At 38.9% G+C, this 25,736-nt stretch overlaps 1 protein-coding gene across 1 annotated transcript in view; it reads left to right on the forward strand.

The window, feature by feature from the left end:
* The window catches only part of RAB3B (RAB3B, member RAS oncogene family), a 58,729-nt gene extending 34,042 nt beyond the window's left edge, over window positions 1-24,687 (forward strand). Inside the window, exons 3-5 of the mRNA XM_039319981.1 lie at window positions 10,626-10,744; window positions 17,908-18,032; window positions 22,260-24,687. Of these exons, the coding sequence (XP_039175915.1) occupies window positions 10,626-10,744; window positions 17,908-18,032; window positions 22,260-22,447 (432 nt within the window). The 3' untranslated portion in view covers window positions 22,448-24,687. The remainder of the gene's footprint in view (window positions 1-10,625; window positions 10,745-17,907; window positions 18,033-22,259) is intronic.
* Window positions 24,688-25,736: the final 1,049 nt, after the last annotated feature.

The raw sequence follows: 25,736 nt of genomic DNA on the forward strand, positions 1-25,736 counted from the left end.
TTTATTAGAAACTCCTGAGAGCTTGCAGTTTGCCTCTGATTCATTTCTTCTTACTAAAGATTTCAGACAGGAGTATATGTTAACACAACCTATATCCATAATTTGTTTCAAACGATTAACAGTAAACCACAACCTGTTAGATGGAACATTAGTGTTCCATCAGAAGACAGGCTTAAGGTACAGAAGGATCTAGTCAGACTTGAACACTGGGCGCTATCTAACAAAATGAAATTCAATGGTGAAAAAAAGTAAGGTTCTACATTTAGGCGAGAAAAACCAAATGTACAGGTATAATATAGGGGGTACCTTGCTCAATAGTAGTAACTGTGAGAGGGATCTCGGATTCCTAGTGGACAATCTCTTAAATATGAGCCAACAGTGTGCCGCAGCTGCCAAAAAAGCCAACACAGAGGGTGCATTAACAGAGGAATAGAATCAATTCTATTACTATTACTATATTACTACTACTATTAGTATTATTACTATTGCTGTTATTATTATAATTGATCTAGGTCAGTGATGGCCAACCTTTTAGAGACTGAGTGCCCAAACTGCAACCCAAAACCCACTTAGCATCGTCAAGTGCCGGGTGGGCGTGGTCCATTGGGTGGGCATGGTCCATTGGGTGGGCATGGCTGCAGTGGTAACATCAGACTGGGTGGGACTAAAAAGTCCAATCAATCAATTCCAACTTTGCAAGATCTTTTTTTTCCCGCGAGAAGTTGAAATTGATTGATTGAACCTTTTTTTTTTTTTTTTTTGCACACAGCGGCGGAGACCTAAAGTGAAAAGGTTTTATAAAACCCAGCTGAAGACCTAGGACTGGGACGACGGCATGCGTGCCCACAGAGAGGGCTCTGAGTGCCGCCTCTGGCACCCGTGCCATAGGTTCGCCACCACTGATCTAGGTTCTCTCTGCAGTCCTTCCATGGACTTCTGGCTCACTGAATAGAATATATTGCTATCTTCCAGCCACCACCCTGCATTCTGCAATACAGAATGATTCATGACCCATCTCAGAGAGAGACCTGAGTATATAATAAAATCACTTTTGTCTTCAAAGAAACACATCACCTGAACATAAATTGGAAATGTATCACACTGGGGAAAAAATAATTGCAATACACTTGAATCATTCCACATTCTTGGTAATATGTTTACTTCAGGGAACTCTCTAAACCAGAATGGAGTTTGCTTGCTTGCGGTTTAGTGTATTATATAAACTCATCTATTGTGTTTGCAGACAAAAATAATTTATAGTTTAGTGCATTGTGTGAACCCACCAGTTGTGATGTATTCAGTAAACCTGGCTACACAAAAGTGGCTTTTTATTTTGTGATCACTAACTCTCACAGGCCAGATTCAGGTAGTTCTATCTAGACAATCAATATTACAAGAATGATGTGACACAAGGCTTGTATTCACATTTTATTTTCCTTTACTCTTTTAACATTTAAAATGATTTGAAAGGTTCTCCTTTCAGTCTTAACCAGGCAAAAATGGGATGCTCTTTCCATTCCCTCTTTGTATCATAAAAAATACATAAAAACCATAGATTTCTATACTCTTCTGTTTCTACCTGTACCTTCTGCACATTAGTGGATTTTTAGAGCTTGAAAATAAAATAAGCCTGTATTCACTATATTGATATCCTGTCCCTGCTGTTTACTAATGGAAAGATATCATGTGTGAAATAACCTATCTTCTGCATGTACTCTGCTACTTCCTATTTACTTCCTACCATTATTTATGTAATAAGACCATGTGCCAAGAATATAAGGTTTAGCTATATTTAGTACAAGCTACATTTGTCCCTAGCCCTATGAAATTATCATGAGAAATGACTGACGGACGGACGGACGGACGGACAGACAAATGGACAGACAGATGGATGGATTGTGAGCTGTATGAGACAGATCAGACCAAGGAATAAATTCCACAGAAGGCTAAAGACTACTTTGATTTAGATTAGCTATTGTATTATAATCTTTCAAGTTTGATGGTTCTCCTCCTCCCTCTTTTATAACCAAGTGGTATCTTCCTGAGATGTTTGAGCACATTTTCCATATGTCAAGGTCAATCTCTGTTTTCCTTCTGGTCTCTCTGGTAATCATCTCCCCGGTCTTCCTCAAGATCATCTTTTTTACTCTCTTCATTGATTACGTGCCACCAAGTTGGTGTCAGCTCTTAGCGACCATTTTTTTCCCCGGGATGAACTTCTCCAACTATCCCTTAGTTCATCCAACAGTACATCCATCACTGCTATAATTGAATCCATCCACCTTGCAGCTAGTATCCTCTCTTTCCTTCTACTTTTCCTAGGATTACACACTTCTCCAGAGAGCTAGGTCATATTTTGGATGCATTATGCAAAGTATGATAATCTGAGCCTGGTCATTTCTGTGTTGAGTGAGAACTGGGGTTGGTTTGTTCAATGATCCATTTGTTTGTTTTCATGGCTATCCGTGATATTCTCGGAAGTCTTCCAACACCAAAGTTCAAAAGCATCATTGCTCTTTCTATCCAGCTTCTTCAAACTCCAACTTTCACTTCCATAGGTCGTTACAGGGAAAGCTTGACTGCTTGATTGTAATCTTTGTAAGTAATATTGCTGATATATCTCAACTTCTCTGAGTGTCTTTCACAAAGTCTTCAATCCTATTTTACTAAGTACTAGTTTGTGGCATATTTCTTGGCTGCTGATTATTTTACTTTTGACAGTCAAAATGCTGATTGACCCTATGCACCATGTCATTATCTTCACTGTCGGTTCTAAGATTGGTTGCTGTGCCTGCTAGCAGTAGTCTGATCTTTTGTAATTATCTCTTTGCAATTTTGAATTTTCTTTTCCTGCATGCAATATTAGCAACTAGATCAGTACACTTAAAGGTCCTCAGCTCTTCCTCAGTAGCATTTTAAGTGGCATACAACATGAGGAGTCCATCATCTGGCACTAGATCATCTCTTTCAAGTGTTCTTTCCATTATGATTGGATTCCTACATTGCCCACTGAGCCAATGGTTATTGAACAAGCCACAGTTATTGAGCATAATTACACCATGAAATGTAATATAGGCTTTTTTTCTCCTATGTTATTGGGGAACAGGAATTAAATATATAGAAATTTATCTTAAAATGAAATGTTATCTGGAAAACTGAGCTCTGAAGAGCTTCAGCACTTCCGCCAAAGAATTGGTTGAGGTGAGGATTAATTTATTGCTTCTAGTAGATTAAATCAAAATGTGGCTTTAGAAGTGATTCATATTCTTTTTTTTCCAATCATGTTACTGACTCATCCTGTTCCTTTTTTACAGCATAAAAACACCAGTAATTGACTAGTGACCATCATCATATTTTTTTTGTTGCTTACTTTTGTACATTTTAGCTGAGCATAATCGAAGTCCTCCTGTAATTTTAATAAAGACTTCAATGGTGTTCTATTTTTTGTTGTTTCTGTACCCATCTTTCTATCTTCCTACCTTCCCAGAACAGTTTGCAAGAGAATGAATAAATAAGGTTTAAATAAAACCATCACAATAGAGACAATAATGAGTACCTGCATTATTTAAAACAAAGACCAAGTGAACATCCCTCAAGAAAGATGTGTATAGATAGTCCTTGACATATGACCACAACTGAGCCTAACATTCTGTTGCTAAGCAAGACCATTGTTCAGTGAGTTTTGCCCCATTTTATGACCTTTCTTGCCACAATTTTTGAGGGAATCACTGCAGTAGTTAAGTCAATCTGGCTTCCCATTGACTTTGCTTATCAGAAGATCATAAAAAATGATCATATGACCGTGGGACACTGCAACCATCATAAATATATGCCCGTTGTCAGGTGTCCAAATTTTGAACATGTGATGACAGGGATGCTGCAACAGTCATAAGTGTGAAAAACGGTCATAGGAAAACATTTTTTTGTGCCGTTTTAACTTCAAATGGTCACTAAATGAATGGTGGTAAGTTGTGGACTACCTGTAATTGAAGCCATGCCACTCAGAAGGCTTATTTTTGGCTATCACATGATCTGAACACACCAATGCCACTAACATTAGGATCTTTTCTTCAACTAATCTTAAATTCACAAATTGGTTGATTCTGAGAGAAACTGTCTTTTAAATACCTGGTCTGCTTAGGGCATCATAGTATTATGGTTAAATATTCTTTCACCTAATGGAAGAATAGTGGTGTGATTTTTGTTTTTTCCCAATGGAAAAAAAAGTTGGGAAAGTTGATCACAAGAAACTGTATTTACTTGCCAGGGCAGAAACAAAGGGTTAGGAAAGAAATAGACTCAAGAGATATGATGAGACTTTCAAAGTACTTCTAAAAAATACACATTTGCTTCCTTTGGTTATTACATATACCAGCTGCATGAGGACTCATGCCCTCATCACAATGTTCTTTACAAGGGACTGCCTTAAAAGTCACCTAGAAGCTTCTGGTGCTGCAAAATGCAGTAACTTTGATGCTTATTGATGCTTGCCTAGGGGGATATATTACATCTGTCTTATAGGCCCTGCACTGGGTTCCTGTTAGATTCTGGTAAAATTTCAAGGGCTGGTCTTAACCTATAAAGCCCTGTATGGCTTGGTACCTGAGCATTTCAGTTATGCTGGAAGAAGCATTTGACTGTCCCCCATTTTCAGAAAGTTAGAGAGCTGAATCCAGAAAGTCTGTTTTTCCATTATGGGACCAGCTCTCTGGAATGGCCTCCAGTTAATGGTCCCTGAAATTGTCAGCCTTTTGGAAAAAGTTGAAAACAATTTTTTTTCCAAAGGGCTTTTGGGATTTAACACCAGTATTATATTGTTGAGTTTTTAATGTATTTTTATATATTTTTGGTATTTTCGTGCCATCAAGAGGCTGTTTATGTTTGCCATAAATTATAAGTCTTATAAATAAATAAAAATAAATGCATAAGATTGGTTGACTTGCATGAAACTATTACGAATATGTGTCTTTTAACAATTGAAGGATTGTCAAACTGTATGGGAAGAAACCTATATGTCTGCTTACTCTTGCTTTGTTATCCCGTTTGGTTTATGTGTCACATCAAATTACTGGATTTTAGGATTTCCTTATATTTATTATTAAAAAGATTCATTTTAATTCACCACTCATTACAGTTTGGTGTTATGGTTAAGGTGTTGGAGTAGAAACCAAGAGACTGTGAGTTCTAGTCCTGCTTTAGGCATGAAAGTTGGCTGGGTGGCCTTGGGCCAATCCCTCTGTCTCAGCCCAACCCACCTTACAAGGTTGTTGTTGTGGGTAAAATAGGAGGAGGAAAGACTATTATGCATGTTCACTGCTTTAAGTTGTTTATAAAAATAATAAAGCCAAGGAAGAAACAGCTAAGACCACACATTGCTGCTCAAAGCACGAAGCTGAAAGCACCAGCCTGAAGATGACGAATGGGACTTCGTCGAAACGTCGCCGAGACACTTCCAATTTTACGTGGGAGAAAACCCGAACAACCAAAGACCTATATATATATATATATATATATATATATATATATATATATATATATATATATATATCTTCTGAGGTTTTCGCGGGTATTTGTATATAGGTCTTTGGTTGTTCGGGTTTTCTCCCGCGTAAAATTGGAAGTGTCTTGGCGACGTTTCGACGAAGTCACATTCGTCATCTTCAGGCTGGTGTTTTCAGCTTCTTGCTTTGAGCAGCAATGTGTGGTCTTAGCTGTTTCTTCCTTTTAACTGCCAGTGGGGGTATGATAAAAGATAAAATCGAATTAGAAAATCAAGGAGTATACGAAATCCCATGCACCACTTGTCCCTCCACATACATCGGACAAACCAACAGAAGAATAAGTACACGCATTGAAGAACATAAGAACTCAGTCAAAAAAGAGGAACCAACATCTTCCCTGGTCCAACACCTTAAAGCCACAGGACATGAAATTGACTTTAAAAATACCAGAACCATTGCCAAAAGTGAACATTTTAATAACAGAATAATCAGAGAAGCCATCGAGATAGAAAAACGCCCACACAGCATGAACAAGCGAGATGATACCTCCCGCCTACCAGCCATTTGGAAACCCGCCCTTATTGACAAACGACTCCATAACCCCAAAATCTTAAACCCCTCTGCAACTCAGACTAACCTGAGCACAACCAAACAGAACACTCCCCCAGCCAATCAGAGCACAGCCAAGCCCCTAACCATTCAGAACACACCTCCACCCAATCAGAACACAGCCAAGCTCCCACCCAATCAGTTCATACCCCACTGGCAGTTAAAAGGAAGAAACAGCTAAGACCACACATTGCTGCTCAAAGCAAGAAGCTGAAAACACCAGCCTGAAGATGACGAATGTGACTTCGTCGAAACGTCGCCAAGACACTTCCAATTTTACGCGGGAGAAAACCCGAACAACCAAAGACCTATATATATATATATATATATATATATATATATATATATATATATATATATTTACCTTGAATATATATATAAAAATCTGTATAACAAATTTTAGTAGCTGGATTACTGTACAGTTTTATAGCAGATTCAGTCTGCACTTTTTTGCTGAAGCAAGCACAAGAGGGCATAAGTTAATTTTAACCCACATGGGCAGAAATTCACATGGGTGAAATTATTTTGGTAACCAGATTGTTAATATAATACCAAATTAAAGTGAATTAGCATGAAGTACATAGCATGTCTAGCAAACAATGAATTCTTTTGTACCTCTGTAAGTAGGTAAGTTGAATAATTAATGTCTGTGATATGACAGAACAGATTCAATATAAATGGGCATGTCGTTCATATAATTATAAAGAGCCATCGCAAAATATTTGTGACATAGTTTGGGGGTTATGTAAAAATGATTATGTTTTAAAAGGTGGCATACCAAAACTCTCTCTATTAAAAATAATAAAAGTGGTAGTAGATACAATTTCATATATTGCGTGCGTTAGAAACACAGTACATACAATCAGAGTGTGATGATCAAGGTTAACATAAAACAACCCTGGAAAGAATGCTTATTCAAAGGACAATTTCTCTTTTTTTGACAACAATCACCATGGTTGCTCCTGTAAATACCAACTTTATCTTGTTTTTTTTTTCTTGTCAGAAGAGAGAGATAAGAACTCTATCATAGAAAAAGGTTCTGAGCATGAGAGACTCCAAGAAAGGATTTAACAAACAACTGTTTAACATTCCCATATAAAAGGCTTTTTTTAAAAAAAAAACCAATTTACAGGTATTGAGTGAAAGAAGGGCTTTTATTTTTATGCAATGCACCACATGGCTGCTTGGTCATTTTCTTGCCATAGGATGCAATAACACAAGCCAAAAACTGCAGGTAAATTTAGATGAAGTGTTAGGAAAATTAACTTAGGAAAATAAAAAAAAACCCCTTCATTCCCAAATAGACAGATTAATACATTCTGTATAAAAAGTGAGCTTGTCTTTTAAGTGCCAGAAAAAATTCTTGCTGCAAAAAACACTAAGATGGATATCACTCTGAAACAAGATGTAAAGGGATGTCTTGCTTGCCATGCCACTTCTTCTGCATGGTGTTCAGACTGTATTTGTTGTTACAGAGTGCCATTTATGCAGCATCAGAAATATCACATATCTAGAGACTCTGTTCCACCACCTAAATTGTCCAGGGGTCTTGCAACAATAAAATTGAACGCAGCTTCTACCTGAATCTGTATATGTTTAGTGTAAGTTTCAAGTTGCTTAATAGGATAAACACTGCACACATTTCCCCAGTGATAAAAGAATGGCCTCCTCATCAATTCCTCAAGGCCTTCTGCATTTAGCTTTTTGCTTGCCACAGCATAGGGATAAGAAAGATTTTTAAATGTCCCTTCTAGTTTCTATTGCACTTTGTCTCTATTAGCTTTGTCTGAAAAAGCAAGCAGATCATACCTGGAAAAAAAAAAAAAGGAATAAGAGTTTCCTTTGATAACTTTAAGATCAGACTATGGCAGTAGAATTTGCAATTGACCCAAAATATAGCTGCACAGGTGGGTAGATGTTACTAATAGAAGAGAATATTTGTAGCTCAGTTGTTTCCTTGTAGACCTTTTATTAGCAAACTAGGTAACATCATCAATGCAAGGGCTAGCTGTTCCTGTCTCTTTCATTACTCTCATGTTGAAATAGCTTCACTTGTTGTCTTCTGAGTTCTATGTAAGTGTTTCTAAAAGCAAGTACCTTGGATTTGGTTTGTGGGTAAGTTATAATATGATTTGTTTGCCTTTTCATTGCAAGATGTATGAATTCAGTCCTTGTGATTTGTAAACTATCAGTTGTACCAAACGTGTGAATGTAGCCAATGGTGTATTTCATTAAATCAGGATTTTTTAAAAAAAGAGATAATTTACCACAATGTGTGAATCCAGCTAATGGGACTTACACCCAAATGCACATGCAAGGATTTCACTATAATTAAAGTAAGAGGAAAGTCATTTCCTGTATAGATGAATTATAGCTTGTACCAGTAGATTTTCTTCCGCTGAAGCCCTTTTGCAAGTTAGTGAATTTCATGCTAAAGTTATTTGAGCAATAAGAACCTTTCAGAATGTTACATCTTCCTAGAGTAGATAGGCGAAAGAGGAGACTTTCCCATTAATCATGTCTGATGCAGAGACGTTTTTAAACATTTGAGATTGAGAAGCAGCACACTGCCGTATGACTGAAGATTGGTCACATCAAGGGAAAAAAGCTGCTGTAATACCAAGTGTGTGCCTCAAAGATAAGACTGTTGCTTTCCCTGCTGCTGTTTAATATTTTCACCGGCTGCTGAAAGCTTTGCAAATAGAACGTTTTAAAAGGCAAATGTGTTTTTATGCTGTAAACACTTTGAAATGTCTGTAGTGGGAACAAGTCAGAATAGCCGTAGGCTGCTGTAGGTAGAGACACATATTAGCCTATGGTAACATAAAATGTTAGTGTGGAAGCACCTTCTGCCTAACACAGTGGTTCTCAACCTTTTTAATGCCGCGACCCCCCAACCGGTCGTAAGTCGAGGACTACCCAACCGGTCGTAAGTCGGGGACTACCCAACCGGTCGTAAGTCGAGGACTTTCCCTGCCCGGGAGCGCCGCGCATGCGTGGTGCTGCCCCCTGTGCCAGCCAAGGCATAGCTGTCAAGCGGCAGAGATGGAGCAGGCCGACCACCGGCTGGGCCACCAGCTGGCCCAGCCCAAGGGAGGTAAGGCACCCGCAGGAAAAGGGGAAAAAAATGGCGGACAGCCTTGCTTTGTGGCCCCCGTGAAATGGTCGATCGACCCCAAATGGGGTCACGACCCATAGGTTGAGAACCGCTGGCCTAACACATTTTATTGAAAGGAATCTGCTTCATGAGCTACAGTTCATTTCATCAGATGCACAGAATTTAAAAAAAGTGCCCCCCAAGTCACAGCCAAGTAAGACAGCGCCCGGCGGCGCTCTTCCTCCTGTCCGAGGTTTTCATTGTTGTGAGCATTTCTGTTGAGGATTGACAGTGGGAGTGGGGTGGGGGTGTTTGGTTTTTATTCCCCCATCTGCTGGGTGGTTGCAGCAGGTTTTGGTCACTTCACATGACCCTGGGACACTGTGACTGTCATAAATATGAATCAGTTGCCAAGCATCTGAATGTAAATCACAAACCTGGAGATGCTGCAACATTCCAGCTGATTGGTGCTTCTTCTGGGCTAGCAGAAGCACCAGGATCAGCGCCAAGCTCCAGCTGGAGCCTGGCACTGATCCTGGCACTTCCATTGAGCCCTGACAGCCCCAAAGAAGCACCGATCAGCTGGAAAGCGGCACTGATCCTGGCGCTTTGGCTGAGCCTTGACAGCCCTGCAGCTCCAGCCATCTCTCGCTCAGGCTTATGGTGCTGCTGCCACCAGTTCAGATCATTCCCCTCCCCTGCTACCACTTTTCTAAGATGGTTGCGTACCACCTGCAAGGTGCCAATGTACCACAGGTGGTACCCGTACCACTGGTTGAAAAACCCTAGAGTAAATTGTCCTAGAGTACAATTTTCTAATAATCCCCCTTTATAATACCTTATAGTCAGAGATCATGGGTTCATGAGAATTCTAGTCTTAAATACCTGGAGGGCACCAGTTGTACTGGACTATAATTCCATGAAAGCACAGTTTGGGAATTAATGGGAATTATGGTCCTACATTATGCAAGAGCAATAAACTGGGGAAAACTGGTACCTTCCATAGGCTATATATTATAGGAAGGTATCCACAGAAGGATCATTTAATGGCTGGATTTACTTACAAGTTGCTTTTTATTGTATTGTATGGTTATGATACTTGCACTTTAGACAAAGTAGTATGATAAAGATGACTATACTTCAAGTCAGACCAAAATTGTATTTTTCTAAATAGAAATTAATGGGATGTTATAAAGGTAATATGCAATGCAATCGTTATTATTTGGCTAATTCATAAATTCCCAGTAGGAATAACATTTTACTCCATGTTTCAGGAAAAATAGTCTCCTTACTGGATAACTCTACTGTTCTGGTAGAAGAAAAACCAAACTCATGAAATGGTTACTGTATTATCAATAGGATTAGGCCCAGGGAAAACTCATAAAGCTCATACTATTTTTACATATTATTTTACTTAGGATACAGCTGGACAAGAAAGGTACAGGACCATCACAACTGCTTATTACAGAGGAGCAATGGGATTCATCCTGATGTATGATGTTACTTGTGAAGAGTCCTTCAATACTATACAAGACTGGTAGGAACAGTTCAACAATATGTCTTTTTTTAAAAAAAAAAAAACAGTTTTAGTAAAGGAATCATGTCTAAGATCAGCTTACACCAAATTCTGTAAGACAGGAAAATGAAATCCAGCTGTTTAACAAACGTTTTAATCTAATTTTACGCTCTTTTATTTAATTATTTTCTTTGATTCTGTTAAATGAGTACATTAATACTTTCAGATTTCCAGTCCAATTCTGTCCTCAGAAAGAACTGCCACAGAATACAATGGAACTTGATTGCAACAGATAAATATGCATAGAACAGTTGAATGTCCTTAAAGATGCTCCATTAATGCACATCGAGGGGGGGTTTCTTTTCCTGTAACTATTTTGCAGTCCAAATATTCTACTAATGGCATTCACTGTCAACTCAAGTTCATTTCACAATGTCAGTGAATAAAATCAGTCCTGCCTAATGTTTATTTATGAGATTTCAGAGCTACTCTAATTATACAGAGAGCGTCTGCATTACCAGAAGCTATACATCATTTTACCATCTGTGTGACAGTATGTTGTCCAGCCTTCAAACACTGCCACAACGTTTCTATCAATATAATTCTGATTCAAAACATTTGGTGGTGGTCCAATATACTTGAATACATTTTAGATTTATATAGAGCAAATGAACCCCAAATTTCAGAACCTCTAAGAGGTATCCACATGTCTAGACTTGGTGACAAAGCGTGCTTTTCAGTCTAGACTCAGCTACCAAGTAGGGCAGTGGTTCTCAACCTGTGGGTCGGGACCCCATTTGGGGTCGAACGACCATTTCACAGGGGTCGCCAAACAACGCAATCCGCCATTTTTTCCCCCTTTTCCTTAACTGTGCTACTCCCTTGTATTCTACTGGCTTTTGAAAACCAATAGAATAGACTCTCTTGAATAGAGTCTAATTCTATTGGCTTTCAAAAGCCAAGAGGAATTGTCCAGGCTGTCTCTGCCCTGCTGAGCCCGCCAAAAGTCCCATTCTGCAAACGGTGCTGCACCAGTTGAGTAGTCCTCGACTTACGACCGGTTGGGGGGGTCGCGGCATTAAAAAGGTTGAGAACCACTGAAGTAGGGTAACCTTAAAGTTTCTAAATAAGTCAAATAAGCACTCAGATCCAAACAGGCAGTTACTCTGCACAGATTGACCTTAATTAAATGGTTGTCAGAATAGACACGGACAGCTTCAAAATATCTACTTCCAAGAAGTGATCCTTCCCCTCTAGCCTGTCTCCTCAGGGTGATTCTGGTAGTTCCAAGCTTATATAGGTAGTCCTTGACTTACCACAGTTCATTTTGTGACCGTTCATAGTTACAATGGCACTGAAAATTGTGATTTATGACCATTTTTTACACTTACAACCATTGCAGCATCCCCGTGGTCGTGTGATCAAAATTCAGACACTTGGCAACTGACTCACATTTATGATGGTTGCAGTATCCCGGGGTCATGTGATCCCCTTTTGACAAGCAAAGTCAATGGGGAAGCCAGATTCACTTAACAACTGTGGCAAGAAAAGTCATAAAATGAGGCAAAACTCACTTAACAAATGTCTCGCTTAGCAACATAAATTTTGGCTCAATTGTGGTCTTAAGTCAAGGACTACCTATATTTGCTATTTTTCTTTGCAAAAAAAAAAAAAAAGCACTGGGCCATAGCCACTGGCCATCCTTACTTGTGGAGAATACTGATGGTATCATGTGGAATGCAAAGCTTTTCTGGAAATAAAGGTAATACTAGAGATTGGAGTTTACCACTTTCCCATTTTAGAATTGAAAACAAGTGTTTTAAAAATTAGAATCATGCAGGGGCTATGAAAGATATGTGTGGTCCAATTGGTATCAGCAGGATGAGGACTCCAACTGCAATAAAATGCGTGGAATAAAGTTTTTTGTTCTCAATCACATCCATATTTTGAAATGTATCATGAATATTGTGAAATATTGTTTATCATAGATAACAGCAGCTGGCTGTTTCAAATTTACATATAACCTAGGTTTTATTCACTTTGATCTCAACTTATTTACATATTAATCACATCTACATGGCCGGCCATCTCACAGAAGCTGTTGAAATAACTTACAGCTGTTTGAAATGCAAAAATTATCTCTATTCCTCTCCCCCCCCCCAATAACTCCATTTCATGGTCCAGAAAGGCTTGGATAGAAGTTGAGTGCAATACTGCATCATTCATTAGAGACAAATCCTCTTAAATCAATGTAGCTGACTAACGTTAAGTGAAACAATTACCTAGTGATTTTCTCCAAAGAGGAAACAGTCATTTCTTAGGGATGTTTTAGTCTGCATTTCTTCATGAGTAAGTTGTGGATTTGATGATTTAGATGTTCTTTTCCATATTATTATCATAATATAATTATGAGTAGTTCTGCATAAAATTATACAAAATACCCTCAGATCCATGGCGTTCTGTGAGGAGGACATGAAAATTTATCAGCCTTGTAAGTCACTTCGAGCACCCCAAAATGCTAATTTGGTTAGGTTTGTTTGTCTTCAGTTCACATATATAATTTCCATGGTAAGGTTCCTGTATAATTATTTTTTAAGCAAGAAGTCCTCCTTTCTCTTTGACAGCAGAGGATGTAAAAGGCAATAGGGGGATCCCAGGGAAAATGGTAATAGGGAACGTTCATCCATTGTCTTTCTGGTCTTCAGACAGCTATCAGTGTTGCAGGAGTGTTGTCAGAAAACAATGGCAATTCTGTGATGATGCAACACTTCCCAGGCAGCTGACAGCCTCTTTGCTCTTTAAATCACACTCCCTGGGATAATTATTTCACACATCAAGTAGTGGTTTTAATTTATGCCTTTTCATAAAATGGGAAATATATTACTTCTTGTAGCAAACTTGCCTACTGCCCTCTTCTAATGCGGTCAGATTGAGTCAAACATTCCTCATCAGTGAGTTTAACAGCATGGTTCTAGGTCAGCAGAACAGCATGCAATATTATTGGAAGGATCTGTCAGCTTAAACTGCATAATTACATTCACACATTTTAGGGCAACATAGGTGACTGTATTTTCATTATGCAAGAACTGGGAAAATCTCTGTGTAATAAGAGAGTAATTGTCTAAGAGCTCTTTCTTATGGCCATGTTACTGTGTTTTTCCCACTCTTCAGACAGGAGAAATGTATATTGGTATAAGGTACACTGTCTTTACTGTACTGCAGCAACCACATTACTTTTCTTATACAATTTAATGTGGGATAATTTCAAGGCAGCAACTGCTGGATTCCTTAGCGTCTTTCCTCCCATCTCCACCATCATGTCCCAAAGAGAAAACCAACCATGAGTTGTTGGCCTGAATGTGTGTTGAAAATGGTTGGGAGCTCAACCTTTAATTTTTATTGTTTATTTTCTTAGCCTTATTTTTATTACTTCCTATATGCTTCTTCTGAGAGGCATTTTGCTCTTTGTAAGAGAGTGATAATCCTATGAAATGATTTCATAGATGGTTCCATCTTGAGGTTGTTTGAATTCCAATCTCCCTGTTCTGAGAACAATACCACTCTTTCACCTCTACCAAAAGTCTGCCTGAGTGATTGGAAGAGCTGATTTGAAGTATATGACAGAAGAAATAAAACCCGAGGGGTCTTGGGGCTTTTGTGCATCTGGCTTTTTCATTCCTTTCTTCTTCTATCAATTATTTATGACCATGCAAAAAACACTTCTCTATCTCATCTTCCATTCCACATTTGTTTCTCTCTGTGCTACATATTTCTCATGCTTTATAATATGCACAGCACATAACATATCACACAAACGTGTCAAATATCAGTATTCCTAGCAGACAGCTCTATCAATCCTCTGAGAGTTTGTTATTCCAGTGCAAAGAGAAACAGACTAGGTGTTTACCTTCTCTTGTTGACCAAAGTCAAAATGGCCATGAAGGCACTGTGCTGAATGATTAGATGAGATGGCATTTCCACAGCAGACTTTTCAGACCAAGAGGAGTGGATCATCCTTGGGTCACCCCCAGGCTCATTTCAGAGACACTCTAGATTGTCTGCAGGAGAGAACTCTTGGATTGGGAGAGGAAAAGAAACATTTCTTCCAACTATTAAAAAAAAAGGTTCATGGCTGCCTTAGGGCTGTGGGTGAGGTTAGGGTAATCTGAGATGAAGTTTTGCTCATTTACATGGCCCGGTTCCTAACAGGCCACGGATTGGTACCAGTTGGCAGCCTGGGGGTTGTTTTAGATTATGCTCCAGCTCCTTGTGCATTACTGCCCAAATTATGACTCTTGCCTGTCCCGTGTATTAAGCAGAAGGTGGCCCTGTCCTGCATGTTAAGCAGAATTAGACCCACTGGAATCAATGGCATTTAAATAAATCATGACTAAGTTAAATCCCACTGATTTCATTACATCTTCCTTAAGTATTATTAAATTTTCATCCAACTCACTGGCCTATTTACACTAACATCAGTAAGTATGTAATATTCCGGAGCTGAATGCAAGATGAAAAAAATAACCTAATTAAAAAATCCTGTAAAGCCGGAAAGTGTCAAGGGCTAAAATATATTCAATGTTAATAGAGCAGGCACTTCACAAGTTGTATCATTCTATGATAAGTTCAAACTGTACAGTCAGCTCCAAAGAAGTGCTGAACACCTCATTTCATACCAAAGCTAGAAAAATGGAAAGGAATGAGAGAAAAGGCCACATTCATTCCTCAATTTAATCATCTCATTACTCAGGAGGGAAAAAAAACCCTGGAGATGCAAAGGAGGTAACTATGGCTTACAGGTTATTTTGTTCTAATTTCCTTTGTTTGATTAATCAATGCCATAAACCTGTGTACACATAATAGAGTAGACTAATACAAATATCATATGGAAAACAGGCAGAATACTAAGATACTGAAAAGAAGATAATTGTGCAGAGATAATTGGTAAGAGATATGCAGGAACCAACTAGGCTGAAGCATTTTTTAAAAATCACAACAATAATATAATATCCAAACCCAACTCAGGTAGATACGGTACCTCCCTAACTCAATGAAATATAAGGAGGAGAAACGACTGCTTTTAGCATGGCCACTGAAAAAGGAAAGTAACTTGTACACTAGCAGTGTTTCCATGTCCCTGTCATTTTTGCCTCCCCAACTATATAAATTGGGTTGTTACAAATTAATCTGGAGATGCATCCAGTTATCTGAAAGACTTCATCTCCCCTTTAGAAAAGGCCTATTTTAATCATGATAAGAGAATCAACTCATTGTCCCCCATTTTGGAGAGATTAGTGAAGCCAAAGCCCAAAAATGTACCTTTTCATTAACAATGGGTGCTGAATGCCAAAAAATTGCCATTGGCTCTTCCTAGATTGGTTATCACAATTCCAACATTTATTTAACTATTCCCTATCAGCAAGGCTAGTAATAGCTTTCAGTGGGTATACTGATAAAAAGGCACACATTGACTGGCTGACGCTGCTTTTATAGGAGAGGCTCAGTGTGGATTGACCACTGATAATCAAAACATTGTAGGAATGAATAATAATTCTATCATTTTATCATTTTATCTAAATCAGAAAGCAAACTCAGTCAGGATTCTCAAAGACTCAGATTTTGACAATATAAATAGGAGGAGATATAAGGAAATATTCCATTAACTTGGGTCTATTTAATGGGGTAGAAATAATCCATGTTAAGAGTGCTCGCTAGCTGGAATATATTAGAATTACAGGGCAATGTGATTTACTTGAATTAATCCATATTTTTTTAATCTTCTGACTCCCCCTGCTGGATTTAAAAGGGGGTGTTTTTGTGTGTTTGCAATTTTGTAATCATGCCTTTTAAAGCATTGTTCCATTACCTTTTCAAGTTCACAATAATTATTTCCTAAGTATAGAAAAGAGAAGGCAACCTGAAGTAAAATATCTTTTAAACCTACTTTTTTCCTTTATATTATATATATATATATATAAAAGTCCCCTCAAAGATGAGCACAGGAGAGGAGAGTGAACGCGGGGAATCAGAATGCAGAGATCCAGAGACCTGGTGTCCATCTGAATGCCGTTCCTATCAGCAATGGGGAAGAGCGTGCGATAGGGAGGAGGGGGGATGATGAATTGAGAGGCGGAGTAAGCACCCGATCACGCAGCAAACAAATGGAACGGTGGAGAACTGTCAACACGAAGATTGCCAGGATGGAGGAGGAGGGCATAGACCCCCAAATATGCAACACCCGTATGAAAGTTACTCATGACAGTGGAGGAGTGAGAAGAAAGGGTATGGAGCAGGGATTGAGAACAGCGGGTGTGGGGGGGAGCGTTTGTGAGCCCAGGGAAGCTTGTAACACTGATAGAGGAGAAACGGATGCCCCCAGGGCGGAAAATGAAAACAAAAAGGGGATGAGGGTCAGTACTATGGAAGGAAATAAGGATAAAGGGGTGGTGGAGGAGATGAATGTCAGTAATGAGATAGTGGAAGGAATGATCCGGAAGAACCATAGAAAGAAGCGCAAGGACAGTAATAAAGAAACATCTGGAACACTAATTAACCGGCCGGGACTGGTGACGCCGGGTGCAGATGCCGGCAAAACCCATTTAAGTCATCATTGTTTACTGGCTCCTTAGCCCTGATGATGTTTGGAGTTTCCAAATGAAAGCTTGGCAGCTTTTAGTAAAGTATATTTTTATATTTATACTCTCCTGGTGTTCGCATTTTATTTGTACCATAGACATGCCCAGAAGTCGTATTTTTATGCAAATTTTCCAGCATATATATATGCATTATGAATCTAAATGGGATAAATGAAATTCCATATGATAGCATATTTCATCAATATCTAGGTCAAGATTGTTAAAGGAAAGCTTGCAGGCCTACTAGCTGGAGCTGCACAAGAACCTGCACCAACTTGCAGAATAGCTTGGAAAATAGAGCTCTTCCAATGAATATAGCTTAAGAAACAGTATTCTGAGCTAATTTTATGGGCAAATACTAAGGTGTTGGCTCATTTGTAAAGTAATGGGAATTTCTAGAATTAAATACTTTTAAGTACTAACAACAACAACAACTAACAACACTGGCTATTCTCAAGCTGTTGCTGTTGTTTGGATGTTGATGGCTTTCTGTAGTTACGATTCACAGCAAATCATATTGTTGTCTTCTTTGTTTGTTTGTTTTTACAGGGCCACTCAAATAAAGACGTATTCCTGGGATAATGCACAAGTTATTCTGGTTGGAAATAAGTGTGATATGGAGGATGAAAGAATTATTCCTATTGAAAAAGGAAAACATTTGGCTGATCAGTTGGGTACATGTTCAACCTTATCTTTATTTCTCCTCCCCCCCCCATCCCCCCTTTCTTCACCCTGATCTGTAGCCACATCTCAGGTTTACTGGCTTTTCCAGATATATTATTTATTTTTGATTATCAGAGAAGACAAATCATTGTTGAAAGAATCTCAAAGCCTTATGTCTGTCGTTGTGTCTAGGGTTTTTATTCCTCTAAATATGGGAGTTGAGTCAGCAATGTTTTCCAGTTCCAATATTTGACTCATGTAAGGGCTATAGGAATCCTTTCCTCATTACTTTATTTCACCGCTTGCTTTCTTCCTGCTTTGTGCTTTCCCTTTCATATTCCTCTCCTTGTTCAGTATACCTATTAATGAACTGATCTATTTCATGTATCATTATGACTATACCAGCCTTTCTTTTCCTTTCTCTCTCTTATTATATAACCCCTCATTCAATCCCACTATATAGTCTGATGCTTAAATTGTATGTAACTAGATTTTAGTATCTGCAGGTGTTTTTTTTTTAACTCTAGTCATGGCTCCAGGATCTTATTCTGATACTTATCTTCGTCTTTCTGCTATTTTGCAGCAGATAGATTACAGTGTCACTCAAATAGGTAATCAGTGAAAGCAGACTAGGAATAGAGGTACATTGATTCACGTAAAAATAAATTCTGAGTTTAGACATCCCACTAAAAATAAGATTGCTTCAATACATTTTAATTTTTCATTAAATTTATATGGTACCCATCTCCCTGATATAGTGATTTTATTCAATAAGCACAGTTGGATTTGTACAATATCCTAATATTGATTTAACAAGGATAATTTCTAAAACTAAGAACTGAAGGAATATATGAAATATGAGGACAGCTGTATCAGAGAAACTGAATGCGCCATAGAATGCAGAACCCAGGAAGATTAAAGGAACATCGGGCTTAAAAACATACACACCAGCTTTGGTTGAATACCTCTGGCAAAATTCAAATCACAAAACAGGCCTGAGGAATGTCAGCATCCTGCCAATTACAATAGCTGTTTCTCCAGAATTCCTACAGAAGTATTAGAAATGGTAAATATTCACACAGAAATAAGGAGAAAACTATCACCAGCCTATCCATATAGCATTTAATGACTGATTGAGCATTTAATGACTGAGTGGGCATTTAATAAGGTCATCAACTTTTTTACAATGAAAAGGAGGACACAAATAAATTGAAGAAAAAAATATCGTAAAAGCTGGCCCGGCCCATGGAAGGTCAACCGCCAGCTGCGCCCCCGCCCACAGCTGCCCTGCCAACACCGCTGCCCCGCTGTGTACAGCGGGCCCTGCGGCTCCCAAAGCACCAGCTGCACCGGCTCTGGCCCTGGGGGGGCAGGCCGCTGTCAACATACCCTGCCTGCAACCACCCTGCCAGCAGCACCGCCCACCCTCCGCAGCCCCTTGTAGAGAGGGCCTCGCGGCTCCCACAGCACGGGGGGTCAGCCAACCGCTGCCGCCCCTCACACCCCCGCTCACAGCACTCCCACCGCCCCTGCCTCTTGTGCCCGCAGCCATTATTGACCTAGCAGAGCCAAAAATCAAGAGAAACTTACCACTCCAGTCTCCTTCAGGTATCTTCGGAACTAACCAGGAGATGGTGTAGTTGGATAGCAGGGAGGAGTGCAAAGTTCCTGCCAATTCACCTTCGCTGCAGACAACTTGCATGTGCAAAGTTTGCCGGCCAGGTGTTTTGGCGCTCAGCAGCAATTCCTATTGGCTTTCGAAAGCCAATAGGGGGAGTAGCACAGCTCATGCAAAAGTTGAAATAAAACCATCAAAAAAAGATGCCAGAACGCTGTTCTGAGCGTTCTATGAGAAAAAAAAAGCCCTGCAGATTAATCTTCAAATAGCCAAAAGGAAGACATGTAGAAGGACACTTTTTGAGGGAGGACAGAACTTACAAAAGGAGGACTGTCCTCCCTAAAGGAGGATGGTTGGTCATCTTACATTTAATGACTATAGCATTTAATGACTGAGTGGGCATTCCACTCCACATGCAGGAACTATAGACCAGGACTTTTCAACCAGTGATATGGGTATCACCTGTGGTACATTGGCACCTGGCAGGTGGTATGTGACCATCCTAGAAAAGTGGTAGCGGGGGAGGGGAATGAGCTGAACTGGTGGCAGTACTGCACAAGCCTGAGTGAGAGATGGCTGGAGCTGCAGGACTGTCAGGGCTCAGCGGAAGCGCCAGGATCAGTGCCGCTTTCCGGCTGATCGGTGCTTCTTCGGGGCTGTCAGGGCTCAGTGGAAGCGCCAAGATCAGCATCAGGCTCCAGCTGGAGCTCGGCGCTGATCCTGGCGCTTCTGCTGAGCCCAGAAGAAGCTCCGATCAGCTGGAATATTGCAGTATCTCTAGAGCAGCGGTTCTCAACCTATGGGTCGCAACCCCATTTGGGGTCGATCGACCATTTTTCGGGGGTCACCAAAGAAGGCGATCCGCCATTTTCTCCCCTCAGGGGGCGGCGCCGTGCATGGGGCGGCGCCGCCCCCATGCGCGCGGCGCCGCACATGCGCAGAACGTTTGTGTGCCGGGGTCGCCGTCACACAAACGTTGAGAACCACTGCTCTAGAGTCTTTTGATTTACATTCAGATGCTTGGCAACTGATTCATATTTATGACGGCCAGTGTCCCAGGGTCATGTGAAGTGACCAAAACCTACTGCAACCACCCAGAAGACGGGGGGAAATAAAAACCAAACACCCCCCTACCCCACCCCCTCTGCGAATCCTCAACAGAAATGCTCACAACAATGAAAACTTTGGACAGGAGGAAGAGCACGGCTGGGTGGGCAGGTAGGTGTCTTGGTCGTCTGTGGCTTGGGGGGCACTTTTTTCAGTGCCATTGTAACTTTGAACAGTCACTAAGTGAACTGTTGTAAGTTGAGACTACCTGTTCTTTATCACTTTTTTCCTTTTTTTTTTTTTTTTGGTCATCACGTTTTTGACACCTTGCTAGGTGACTGGTGGTACTTGGATGTTGCCATATCCTAAAAGTGGTACAATAGGTGAAAAGGTTGAAAAGCCTGCTACAGACCTGAGATGTTGCCAAACTGTTTCAGAAGAATGTAGCATCACAGCTAGAAAAAAGTTAGTCACTTACTCATTGTGTCATCAGACATTTCCTAGAAATCATTTCACTGATAAAGGCGACTGTGAAATCCTACAATACACGATTAAATGTTAAGGTTTAACCAAATGTGTAAATTCAAAGATAACTCTTAGGTCATATTTCAAATATCACTAGGGATCAGTAGGTTTTTAACAAAAGCCATTGCCCTTGTTTAATATTGTAGTGGAGAACTAGGAGCCTGCAATTAAGTCATAGATTTAAATGTATTAACAATCCCTTTCTTAGGAAAGAAAGATATGTATTGTGCCTTAATCCCATTACCATAGCTGCTACTAAATGTTATTGTACCTCTCACGTAAATTTTTAGTACTTATGGACATTTATAGAATGTTGGAAAGTGGGAAATAACCACAAGAAAATTTAGGTGCAAAAGTATATCTGACAAAGCAATTGTGCTCTATGAGAAAAACATCCAAAACCCATGGATCTCACAAATCAAATGCTTTTCAGTGACTTAAAATTATATCACAATGGGCATGCATCAATGGTTGATTTATGCATTTCTCAGAAGTATGAAGAAGGCAAAAGATTGTTAATTAATCAGCTTCCTAAAATATTTTTGGATTAAGTACATCTTGATATGATTTGGAAAGACGTTTCTTATGTTATTAGCAAAACGTAAAGCTCAAAACCACTTACAGTATTAGTTACATTTTACTAGTGTGAGGATCCTCAGAATACATTCTTACGTTGTACACAAAAATACCTTGATGGGCCATACAGAAGGCAGAATCCGAAATACATAACTCCAGTTCATTCATTTCTTCTATATGCTGAGAGACAATAACAAAGCATCTTACCTCCTCTGAACTTGAGGTGTTATTCTCATTAAGAAACTAACAGGAAATTCAGGGCTTTTTTTGTCATAGAACGCCCCTTTTTTGGATGGAACCTTGTAGGGTAGGCAAGGCAGGTTGTATGACGTGTGTGAGTTCCGGCACCTTTTTTTTTTTTTTTTTTTTACAAAAAAAGCACTGAGGAAATTTAATTCCAAAGTAGTATTAAAAACAATCTTGGGATAAGCTGATAACTGCTTTGTCTGTATTGTTCCAAAATAAAAACTAGGTTTTGATTACTTTGAAGCCAGTGCCAAGGAGAATATCAACGTGAGGCAAGTCTTTGAACGTCTTGTGGACATCATTTGTGAGAAGATGTCAGAGAGCATGGAATCAGAAGCTTCAAAGGCTACTGCTGGGAAGAATGTGCGGCTCATATATCAGCCACCTCCACTGCAGCAGAAGTGCTCCTGTTAGTGCCTCAAAAATCAGTAGGAAAATTTTCTCTTGATGCAGGAAAATTTTCTCCTCACTTACTGTCTTTAGAAAGGGATGTCTCTGTGCTGGTGGAACTACTGTAAGTACATTTGTTCTATGTCAACAAAAACATATTCTGTGCCATGAATAAAATAAAAAGTGGCTGTAAGTGCTAGCATTCCATTGAGAATTTATCTTAAGGTTTAATATTTTATAGTGAATTATGCTTGGTGTTTCTAATAATTTTATTAACAATTGAGCCAAACAACATGAATTCAAAAACACTTCTGAATCTGCTCATCAGAAGCCACTGCTAAGACTGAAGTATGTTTAAATAAATAGCATTTAGCTGTAATGAAGACATACGTTAGATCAGTGATTCTCAACCTTTCTAATGCCGTGACCCCATAATACAGTTCCCCATGTTGTGGTGACCCCCAAGTGGGTGTGGCCACCAATAAGAGGGAGTAGGACAGCTAGGGAAAAGGGAAAAAAATGGCAGACAGCATGGTTTGGTGACCCCCGTGAAATGGTCATTCGACCCCAAATGGGGTCCCGACCCACAGGTTGAGAACCACTGCGTTAGATGCATGTTGATAAAAGGGAATTAAGACAGAAGCAAGTAACAGAATTATTAGCACGCGCAGTAATAATTTTGAGATGCTGCGTTGCTCAGTTTCTTTCATTTTATTTTTTGGTAGTCTTTCCAACCTATCGCACACTCAAATAACCCAAATATTTCTTGTTATTTGGTAATAAGTCTCACAAACTCAGTGGTAATTAAGAGATGCAAAACGTTTTGCTATAACTAAGGTTGCAATGCTTTCTTCACCATTATCAGAATAAATTCAAACTTTAATGAGGCTTACTCTGGTAAGATTGTACATATAATTTACATAAACACATACAATATTCATTTCATTTCAGCCATTGTATGGAAAGTAAGTAAAAATAATCAGTAACTGTGATTTTTTTTCTCATTTTGGTATTATAACAAAAAGATTTATTTTCTTGTATATTTATGATATATTACAAGATACTGACTTAAAGTGCTTGTAGTGTATTTGTTGTTCTTGATAAGTTTCTGACAAAATAAAATATTATTTGGTAACTACAGGTTATTTTATTAATTTAGGTTGCTTATGAGTATAAACAATCTATCCAAATACAATAGGAGGTTCTTTCAAATGTACGGCTATGTTTCAGAGTAATTTCCTTTCTAAAACTACTAGGCAGAATAAAAAAAAGAAATTCAGGCAATGTTAATTATATTACAGTTTATGTAGCATGTTAGGCTGTGAGTCATGTTGAATTCTGCAGATGGCTATCATGCTAACACCAAGGGAGAACTTATTTTCCAAGTATCGCATATGAAAGAGAAACTTGCTGGATCAATCTCAATCCCTAAGGTAAAGAATTTGATTTATTATAAATTCTGCCCTCTACTGATCCAAAAATGGAACAGAACAGAACAAAACAGAGCTAGAAGGGACCTTGGAAGTCTTATAGTCTAGCCCCCTGCTAGATATGATAAATGACACTGAAAAATGGGGAAAATGCCTCTTGGTGTAAATTAGAACTAGGCAGGGAAAACATGCATAATATAATTTCTAGCATTTGTTGCAGCCCCTTCAACTAGTGGTGACAATTTTCCTGTGTAGCAAACAAAGCTGCTTATGTTTTTATCTGCCTCTTTGCACTGTTTTGCAGTTGTTTTTTTGAGATTCTTTGTACTCATCAAATCAGGTCTCATTATCTTTTGAGTTATGCTGGTGATGCAGACATCACCTTTGTGGCATTTTCTCCAAATACATATATCTCTTAATTCGGTGTTAACAAAAATCTGAGATTTTCAGATTCAGAAGAAAAATACACTGCTTGAAGCGACTTAACTATATTATGGACAAGAAAAACTTTACTACGAAGCCTAATATAATAAATAGAAATATTAGAAATATGAAATATTATATTTAATACATTTCAAGTTTACCTTTTGCTTCCCCACCCAGCATTCCATGTTCAAAACACAATAAAGATAAAATGAAATACAACAAATATCAGCATGAACGTTTTTATAACACAATTGGGTCAGTTGAAAAGAAATTTCCATGAAATTAAAGCAACAATTCTATTAGCAGTATCCCAGAAGTAACTCTTGAGTCAGACTCAACTTCTGATAAATTCATGGCCATTTCCATGCAGTTTCCTTCACAGCAATAGGAAAAAGCTCATCACTTCTGGGATACTTTTTTATTTCCTGGTGTAACCTACAGATTGGGTGGTCTCCCAATTTAAGGCATAACCAGAAATCTGCTAAGGTTACAAAAGTACTACCTCCTTAGGCTACTGGGAGTAAATCTCATTACATTCAGTTCTATATATAGTAGACAAAAAAATGATCATAGGTCAAGGTGGGGAGAAAAATGATTTATCACCTTCTTTATATATTGGAAGATTAGATTACAGTCAAGTCTGAACACACCAAGTATCAAGAATATTCTTCTTTGCAAAACAACTAATTTAAATGGAGAAAGTTAAGGAGTGTTTAAATCCCCACCACAGTTTTACAATAGGATGGCTGTAACTGATTGAAGATGGCTTAGGTTTATTTAAATATTTTTTTCATAGGTATTGGTTGCAACAGATTTTAATAAAGGTAGAGAATGTCTACTCTTTTAAAGTAATGATGTTATTAAGGCCAATTAAGCATTAGGTGTTGATTCTTAAATGTTAACTCCCTAACTCTTTTGAGTCAGATGATCTACGCAGGGGTGGGCGGGGGGGGGGCAAGAGCCTCAGCGAGCTGCATCTGAATACAGGTAGTCCTTGACTTCTGACCAAAATTTCTGTTGTTAAGCAAGACATTTGTTAAGTGAGTTTTGCCCCATTTTACAACCTTTCTTTCCCTAGTTGTTAAGTGAATCACTGCAGTTGATAAGTTAGTAACTCGATTCTTAAGTGAATCTGGCTTCTCCATTGACTTTGCTTGTCAGGTCGCAAAAGGTGATCCCATGACCCCAGGACACTGCAACCATCATAAATAGCATCTGAGTTTTAATCCCATGATCATGAGGATGCTGCAACAGTCATATGGAAAACGACCATAAGTCACCCTTTTCAAGTCACCCTGTTTTAACTTCAACCACTAAACCAACTGTTGTAAGTTAAGGACTACGTGTACTCCAATTGTGTACACTGTTTTTAAATTTATGTATACCAAACTTCTTGTATGAAAATTTAACAGAGGACTTTTATCCACTCCCCACCGCCGTACTTCTTTTTCTCCAAC

This window comes from Crotalus tigris, unplaced genomic scaffold (genome assembly GCF_016545835.1).
Source record: "Crotalus tigris isolate CLP2741 ecotype Arizona unplaced genomic scaffold, ASM1654583v1 scf7180000023617.9722795, whole genome shotgun sequence".
NCBI classification, from domain to species: domain Eukaryota; kingdom Metazoa; phylum Chordata; class Lepidosauria; order Squamata; family Viperidae; genus Crotalus; species Crotalus tigris.